Raw genomic sequence first — 9,514 nt, 5'->3', positions numbered from 1 at the left:
TCCAACACGACAGTCCCCTCTAGGCATAGGGAAATCATCTTCTCCATACAACACCGGCTCACCATCAGAGTCCACTTCGGCCATACGAAGCTTTGCCAGAGGAGTATCAGGAGCGTGTCTAGCCTCTCTTATACCGCGATTGTAACCAGTTACATACATGCGGAAGGCTTTTCGAAGAACAGCAGATTTCATGTCTGCAGAGGCTTTATATTCATCAAGATGTGATTCATAGGCCTCAGCTATAAATGCCTTCAACTCAGGAGAATCCTTGTAGTCCTGAAGTTGAGCTTCACAGGGCTGCTCAATCTTTCTTTTCAGCTCCTCCGACTCCTGATATTCCACTAGACACCTCTCGCATTCTAGCAGGACCTTGCCTTCAGCATGTTTCACCACCTTAAGCAGGGCTGAACATTTACGTTCCAAAGTCCTGACTTCATGGTTAAGCTGTTGATGGCGAAGTTGGGACTCCTCCGTCGATGAAGCCAGGACTCTGATACGTTCAGAGCTCGTGCTCAGCTCCTGCTCAAGGACTTCCACCCGAGCTAGAGCCCTCTCCTTCTGAGCATTCACCTCATTCAGGCGAACTTGAAGTCCTTCAGAATCAGCCTTTAAGGCTTCATATTGGCACTGGACTTCATTCCTCTGAATTACAGCCTCATCTCTTTCCTGAAGAGCCGCTGTCATAGAGGACAGCTGCTTTAAAACTTCTACACAACGAACTTCCACCTCAGCTGTCCTCTCATCAGACTCCTTGAGAACCCTGCGAGTACGAGACAGCTCTGCTTCTAGGGATTTGGTGTGCTCTGCTGCCTCAGCCGCTTTGTCTTCAGCTCTTTTAAGGGCCTCCAACCCAGAGTGCAACTCCGCCTGGAGGGACTGGGAATGTTCCCGGGCAGCTATAAGATTGCCTCTGGCGTCATTGGTGGCAGATATATTCTCCTCCAGGTGCGCCTCTTCAATCCGGCGATCCACGGACTCTCGGAGGGAGTGGTCGCGAGCGTCCACCTCCATAAAAAGACCCGTCACCTAGTAAGGGAGGACAACCATCAAAAGAAAGAAATAAAGAAGACCAAAAGAGAGAGAAAAATAATTTACCATCAAAAGCATCTCCCTGATAGTATTCCCGAGCTCTTCACGAGATCGGGATCGAAAGGACGCTTGCTCCTTGGTAGAACTGGCTAAAAAACCAGTAAGGGGAAGCAGGCGTGGATCCGAGGCCTCTGTAGCTCCGCCGAACATCCGTTCTCTAAGAAATTCGACGACGGCATTGGCCGGAGATTGAGAAGTGATGTCCGCTACGTTCAGAGTATCGTTGTCAGTAGAAGACAATAGAGGTACAACAGGAACATTTTTTCCCTTCCCAATAGGAGGAAGGGCAGGAGAAGATCCTTTGGAAACCCTGGGCTTCTTCTGGGCAGGAGGAGGGGCAGATGTTCCATGAGGGGCTAGACGCTTGTCACCGGTTTTCCCTACGGAGTCTCCAGACTCAGACCTGACCCCCACAGGGGCAGGGGCATCCTTGGCAGGCGCCTCCAAGACGTCATCCTCCACAAGGACGATCTCTTTTCCCTTCCCAGAGGCCTCCTCATCCTCGGTAATGGGGGACTTAAATTTTCCCCCTGAAACCTCCTCAGAAGAATGAGCAAGACCCAACTGTGCTTGTTCAACGACCTCGGTCTGCTCCACAATGGCTAGAGAAACTTCCCTCACACCCTCTGAAGAAGCTTGAGCAGATTTAGACTCTTCAGTAGGCTTAATAGTCAAGGCCGACTTGCCACGACTAGATGGCCGAGATGACTTAGAGCCTAGAGAGCTTAGCTTCGGATCTCGAGAGGAAGCCTTGGTAGGAGGTCGGCTAACTTTCTTGGAAGAAGCAACTTGAGCCACCTCTGCAGCAACCTCAGGCACCGAACGCCCAGCCCGGAGGGCATCGAAAATTGCATGCATATTATCCCGAGACAGGACTAAGTTCTTCGGATGCTTGATCTCTTCCATTTTAACGTTAGAAGCTGCAAAAACACGAAACTATAAAGGATTAGCGCATTTTATAATATCATTTACAAAGAAGAAACGGAATCGCTGGACGAGGCACTATACCCGTGTCCCGAATATCCCTAAGATTAGACACGAACATACACTTCTCGACGTCATACTTCCTCTCAACAGAAGTCAGTCGAAGCAACCCCACCTGCTCAATAAGGCTCAATCGGGGCAGGTCATTGCAGCCTGGAGGAACATCCTCCCAACTTAGATCCACTTCCCATGATAAAGCGGATTCTAATTTCAGCTCCGCCACAAGGAAATTCTCAACCCATCCCTTTATAGAATCCTTGTAGCCCGTGAAAAGTGACAACCCACTACGGGGGGAAAAATAATAGAAATTCTGAACTGCCCTAACGAGACGGAAGAAAGTGACGAACAGACAGGCCGTGGGTGTGAAACCCCAGCTTCGGCAGATGGATTCGAAACAACTCATGAACAGAATAGAATTTGGGGATAACATCCGGGGGGTTACTCCGAAGTATTGGAAAACCTCGACAAAAAAAGGAGTAAAAAGGAAAGGTAGACCGAAATCCCTCTATTTGAGGAAAAAGACTATACAACGCCCCCTCTGGGGATCCATCAAACCAGGGGGGGAGGGTTTGGAAGAACTATCCTTTCATTTTGGAAAGGAGCTCGAATAAGATAAAGCGGAGTATCTAAATACCTCCGAGAAATATGTTTATTTATGGTAGAAGAAGTGATATGCGACCTAAGATTAGCGACATCCGGGAGCTTTGGACCCTCCATGGAAGAACAAAGAAGCGTACCTGAAAACGCAATAGGGTGGACAAAGCAGAAGAAGTTGCAGGAAAACAGAGAGCGAGTTTCTTCAGAAGACAAGGAGAATTCGAAGTGAAAGGCAATAATGAGATGAAACGTTGTTCTGAGCAGTTTTGTCTTGGAGCGGCGCGATCATTAATTGCTCTCGAAGTTTACCCTCTCAACGGTTAGATAATAACCGGCGAGAAGGTAAAGGGGCAAGGAGATGACCACTGGGCTTCTCCACCCCTACAAAGGGCCAGGCCCACGACAATAGCCCATCAGCCGAAGGCCCACACGCTATCTGCATAAAACAAACTCAAGTTGTCAAAACCTTAAAACCGAGCTCCAGTCGAATCTCTCCCTCAGGACGACCTGACACGCAAAATGCACATCATCACCGCTCAGGCAGTAAAAACTAAGGAAAAAGAGTAAGTCATAGAAAGACCCAAGGAGACAACCAGGGGGAAGCATGATAAAGGTCAGATCAGCCTATCACCTAAGAAGGATCATCATTAAGCAAAGGCCAGGAGCCCAGAACGAAGTGATGAAGACGCCTCGGAATCCTACAAAGTTATGGGTCAGAAGCTCAACCCATTGATTAAAAGCAAAGCTCACAGGTCGGTTAGTCCAGCTCGGAAAAAGTAAATTGAAAGCTAAGGGAACTTAGAGCTCAGCTCATTGAACGCAGACAGAGCTCACAGGTCGGTTAGTCTCGCTGGGATAAAGTAAACCGAAAGCGAGCTCGTAGGTCGGTTGGTACAGCTCGGAAAGAGTAAACTGAAAACTCAGACTAGTCAAGTGGATTCTAGGTCGGATCAATTAAAAGGCAAAAAGAAAAAAAAAACAATATCGTAGACTTCTCAGAGAAAACCACGAAGAAAACAGCCTCAACATCTCATTCATAATAAAGAAGGAACAGTTCGGATATGAACGAAAAAACGAAAGTTTCAGTATAGCACGTTACAAATACCCACATTACAGAATAAAAAGCTATCCTTAGAGGATTTACATGACCAGATACATCGTCTACGTTTACATCACTATCACCTATCACACTATCCTAGTTTTTGATACAGAGGAACTCTTGAATACGGAAAATGAGCTCTGTAGGTCGGTCGAGCCCTGCTTCGTTATTATAGGGGAACTGAATAAGTTGATTCCCATAAGCATTTCTCACTGTTCCCCTATAGGTAAACATTCGGTTGCCCAAATGTGATGCACGGTACATACGAACAAGCTCAGATATTATATGTTGTTCGTATGTCACGCATGAAAAACATAAGTCTTCGAGTTACGGCTTTAAGAAGATCACAGAGCATATGTTCGAAGGCATCGACGGAAGCTTGACTGAGTGCAGCAGATCTCTGCCTCTCATAATACAGGTACTCCACACCAAAGGGGACAATAAATTGATCATTTTCGCCACCTCCATTTATATCAAAAGCAGACAACAAGGACATCGGGAAAATTTCCTTCTTGAAGGAAGGAAAAGTCAAAACAGACCCCTCAACAGCCCATAGCCTCTTTGGAGCTCGAACAGTAACCAGAGGAGGAGGCCAGCCAGACGATCCGGGTAAAACAATTTCAACAACCTGCCAAATGGCTCCACCCATCAACTGCCCTACTAGGAGGACCTCGGAAGCAACCTTCAGACTCCCTCGAGGTAATATCAGATTTTCAAGAGGTTTGGACTGACCCATCTTTATCTCAGATACTGCAAAAAGTTCCAAACAGAGACAAGTCAGGATAATCTTTTGTCAAGATAATGAAAGCAAGATTAAAGCAAACCCCTGGGGCAACAAAGCAATGAAGCCCCAGGCTCACCTCAATCCGTTTGAAGAAGGCGTCGAATAGATCCTTTGCAGAAAAAATAGGAGAATCTCGCTGGAAGAAGGAAACAGACAGAGGGCTGGAAGGAAAGACTCCCTTTCTCCGACAAAGGGCCTAGAAGTGAAGAGGAGTCAACACTGATATATACTCAAAATCTGAAGTCTTAGCGCAAAGTAACTCTAGACTCTAGGCCCACGATGTCAGGATCTTTAAAAGATGTTCATGGAAAAGGAAAAAAGAAGCATGTCCAGGCGATAATGACAGGAAAGTAAAGAAGAGCAGAGTATCAAAGAGGTAAGGAAAGGCCAGAAAGGGAAAGAGGCAGATAGGATTCAAGAAGTGATGAATGACAAAAAGATGAAAGGGAGTTATGAAGGCATCTGTACGCGAACAGGCGCGGTCATAATGGTTCTCGATATTCACCCCCTCGGCAGTCAGAGCAATAACTGCCAAGAAGGTGAAGGGGCAATTGATGACCGCTAGATTTCCCTACCCCCAATCCTGGGCCTAGATTACGGCCACGGCCCATGAAAGGAAGGCCGGCACGCCCTCTCAAAACAAGGCCAGATCATCAGACCCCTGAGGCCGGACTCCACCAGATTCTTCCTCATCGAGATCGGCCCAGCCCGTATAACCTTCCCATGGATTCCTTCTCCTCCTGGGTTCAGCGTCCAACCCAGCTCTCGGCCCAGCCCAGAATCCAGAACGAGACTCGTCATACAGCCTGGCAGATCCGCTCGAGCGTACGCACGGGGGAGAATCAGAGGCCGTTACGCATGGAGCAGGCGCCTGATATCCTCGTACGCCCATATCTGTATGGCAGAGACGCGTGGCCCAATCATGGGAGAGCCGTTATACGTCACCAGCAAGCAGAAAGAAAGGATAAAAGGGATACCCCTCTAGAGAGAGGGACCAAGCTTTATTCTTCAATACAAAAACCGTTGTAAAACCCTATTCTATTGGATCTCAGATCATCAGTTTCACTTAATCATCAAATTTAATTAATAAGTTAAAAGGAAATTAATACTATAATTTGGCAGGATGCGTGCTAGCGTGCAAAGTATTAGTTTTAAATAGGGATGAATTACTATAGGTCCTTTATTTTGTTAAATTTAATTTTTATTCTTTATTTCTTAATTATTCGATTAAAATGATTTTTACATTTACGAAATAAAACTTTTTTTAATTAAATGATTATGAAATGGAGAATAAATAATTAATTTAGGTAAAATATTGAAACTTAATAATAATTTTAATAGCATAAATAAATTAAATCGAGCTAAATTTTATTTAATTTATCAAATTTTTTAGAGATTGAATTGCACTCGCGTCTTATATTAATAATAAGTCCAGGTTTAATTTGTTTAATAAACAAGTGAAAGTGATTTAAGTTTTTATTCAGCCGATTTTTAAATAATTTAATTTATTTATTAATTTTATAAATTTTAATTTAATGATGATTTTGGGGGATTAATTTTAATTTTAATTTATTTATTAATTTTATTTATTAATTTTGCAAAACAACTCAATTAATAATGATGATCTTCTAGATATTGGATTATTTAATGATGATTTTGGGAGATCCTTTAGGACATGAAACTAGAGTAAGTCATGCAGGATGGGATAGTATTGAGCTAAGGGAAAATGAAAATGAAAGTGAGAATGATGTTTCAATTGTAGAGAAAATTATTGATGGCGTGGAAAATCATATAGAAACAAAAGAAAGTGACCAAAGTAATAACAATGAGATTGAATACATATCTTTTGATGATCTTGGTTGATTTGATGGCATTAATGAGTTAGATATAGATGAAAAGTAGGAGGATAGGTATGCCAAAGAAGCTGAAGATAGGGTAAGCAATATTAGGCTTAAACCGAAATAACTTATCGAATCAATCAATTTTAGAAATTCACTTAGGTTTTATTTATAGTTCAATTTGATTCGATTTGTATTTTTTAAAAAATGAACGATTTCAGTTCGGTTTGATTTTGATCAAAAATTTTTTGATTGAACCAAACCGAACCAAAGAGGAGACAATACTGTTATTTTATTAGCTACACTAATATGCACTGCGTACATTGCCGTTAGGTCACGATTCAGATTTCAGATCCTCACGCATGGTCTCTTAGTCTCTCCTCATGTACGCAGACACAACGCCGTCATTAATTACTCTCTGAAATCAAAATCTATCTTCTCTCAGTCTTTCCTCACACTCACAAATGCAACGCCGTCGTTATTGCTCACGAGTCATGTTGTTATCAATTACTCTCTGAAACTGAAATTCATCTTCTCTCAGTCTCTCCTCATGCATGCAAATGAGACATGTTGTTGTCGATTGCTCATGAGTCATGCCATCATCGATTGCTCTCCGAAAAGATTGAGCAGTTTGTATCATTACCCCTCTATCGCTATCAGCTTGTCACCCCTTTTTTGTTGGTTGAGCTCTTCATTGCCTATTGTTCACCGTGCTATCGTCTACTCCTCCATTACTGACCAAACCTTAGTAAAAAAATCTTCTTATTTAAATAAGATCAATATGAACTAGTATAAAAATATAGAGTTTCATATTATATTTACATTATAAGATTCTCTTGTGTCGCAGAAAATATTTTTCAAAAAATTATTTTATGTAGTTTTTTATATTTAGAGTATTTAAAAAATGTAGTTAACGAAAAATATTTTTTAATTAAAAGAAAAAATAAATCATTTTAAAGAAAATGATTTTATTTTTTTAAAAAATAAATCATTTTAAAGAAAATGATTTTACTTTTTTAAAAAATAAAGTCATTTTTATATATTGAAATTTTTATAAAAATTTTCATATATAAATTTATTAATAAAATTTATTTTTAAATTAAAATTAAATAATAAAAAATAAATTATTTCATTAAAAAATATTTTTTATGAAATTTTTTTTATAAAAAATATTTTTAAATATAAATTATTTTTTGTATACAAACGAAAAGCTAAATCTACATAAATTCATATAAGTATTTTTCTTATATATTTCAAAATTAAGGAAATGCCCAGTTTTTTTAAGTATTTTTTCCTGCATCAAGCGGGAATGAATAATTATTTTTTTTATTGGTAATGACGGAGTGTCAGCAAAACGCATGATATAAATTTAACATAAAGTTGATCGAGTTTTATTCATAAAAATAATTTATTTAATATTTCAATTATATAATCCTATACTTTGATTTTTCAATCCAAATACCTGGACCAGCATCACTCTATATATAGCGTACTAGGCATTGCACATCTACCATAGCAAACTTGTCACAAGCACCTCTTCAAGATGATTAATTTGGGTGATGCTGAGCTTCTTGAAGCTCAAGCACATGTATGGAATCACATCTTCAATTTCATCAACTCCATGTCCCTTAAATGTGCAGTTCAATTAGGAATCCCAGATGTAATCCAGCGCCATGGCAAACCCATCTCCCTTTCCCACCTCATTTCTGCTTTGCCTGTCCACCCAGCCAAATCTCGTTGCATCCCTCGCCTAATGCGCATTTTGGTTCACTCTGGCTTTTTTGCTTGAGCAAAAATCAGTGAAAATGATGAAGAAGAAGGGTATGTTCTCACCAATGCATCTCAGCTCCTCCTCAAGGACAACCCCTTGAGTGTGGCACCATTCTTGATGGCCATGCTTGATCCTATTTTAACAGGACCATGGCATTATATGAGCACTTGGTTCCTAAACGACGATGTTACTCCATTTAATACAGCTCATGGGAAGACATTTTGGGAGTATCATGGACACGAACCGAATCTCAACAATTTCTTTAACGAAGCAATGGCTAGTGATGCTAGGCTGGTTACGCAAGTGCTGATCAATGAGTTCAAGGGGGTGTTCGAGGGGTTGAAGTCATTGGTTGATGTTGGTGGTGGAACAGGGACTCTGGCCAAAGCCATAGCTAAATCATTCCCCGATTTGGATTGCACTGTGTTTGATCTCCCACATGTAGTGGCTGGTCTGCAAGGCACTCACAACTTGAAATATGTTGGAGGCGACATGTTTGATGAAATTCCTCCTACCGATGCAATTTTACTCAAGGTAAACCTGACCCTCTCCTTTCTCTGTTGTTGGAGGCAAACCAATAGCTTTTGGCATTCAATAACTAAATTAATATTTTTTATGCTTTTCTTTAATGGGCAAATGATGGACAGTGGATATTGCATGACTGGAGTGACGAAGAATGTGTGAAGATACTGAAGAGATGCAAAGAAGCCATTAAAGGCAGAGGAGGGAAGTTGATTATCATAGACATGATGATAGAGAACCACAAAAGAGATGATGACTTCCCTGAAACACAACTCTTCTTTGATATGCTGATGATGGTCTTACTTACTGGTAAAGAGAGGAATGAAAAAGAATGGGCAAAACTCTTTTCTGATGCTGGTTTTAGTTATCATAAGATAAGCCCCGTGCTGGGTTTAAGATCCATCATTGAAGTTTATCCTTAGTTTAGTTTAATTATCAAGCTTCATTAGTCTTATCTTTATTTTCAATTTATATTTTAGGTCTCTGATGTTTTCATTTCTTGGTTGATACAAAATGCGTTGTTTAGTTCAATATCCCTATTGTCATTCTTCACAAAGTCTAATAATGCTAAGCTCTAATAATCTTCATGGTTCAAGCTTCCAACAGTCTTCAATATTTGGTCTTCTTTGCTCCTCCTTGATCATTTATCCATCAATAATATTGTAGGTACTTAACAACCTAAACCTTACTTGAGTCTATAAAGAAAGTTTCTTGGATGTCTTCCTTGCCTTAGTAGGAGGTTTCCTCTGCCTTTTTGGGCAGAGAGATCCCTCTCTCTCTACCCGACTGTGCATTGATCTCTACCACCGGTTAGAGTTGTTTCTATGGAT

At 41.0% G+C, this 9,514-nt stretch overlaps 1 protein-coding gene across 1 annotated transcript; it reads left to right on the top strand.

The window, feature by feature from the left end:
* Window positions 1-7,887: 7,887 nt before the first annotated feature.
* LOC110629539 (trans-resveratrol di-O-methyltransferase) lies at window positions 7,888-9,289 on the top strand. Its single transcript, XM_021776558.2, has 2 exons — window positions 7,888-8,696; window positions 8,810-9,289. The coding sequence occupies exons 1-2, from the start codon at window positions 8,280-8,282 to the stop codon at window positions 9,104-9,106; spliced, it is 714 nt and encodes a 237-aa protein (XP_021632250.2). The 5' UTR covers window positions 7,888-8,279; the 3' UTR covers window positions 9,107-9,289.
* The last annotated feature ends 225 nt before the right edge of the window (window positions 9,290-9,514 follow it).

The sequence above is a fragment of the Manihot esculenta genome, chromosome 13, assembly GCF_001659605.2.
Source record: "Manihot esculenta cultivar AM560-2 chromosome 13, M.esculenta_v8, whole genome shotgun sequence".
Classification (NCBI taxonomy): domain Eukaryota; kingdom Viridiplantae; phylum Streptophyta; class Magnoliopsida; order Malpighiales; family Euphorbiaceae; genus Manihot; species Manihot esculenta.
Note: the sequence above shows the minus strand (reverse complement) of the source record. Positions and strands in the feature narration are given on the sequence as shown.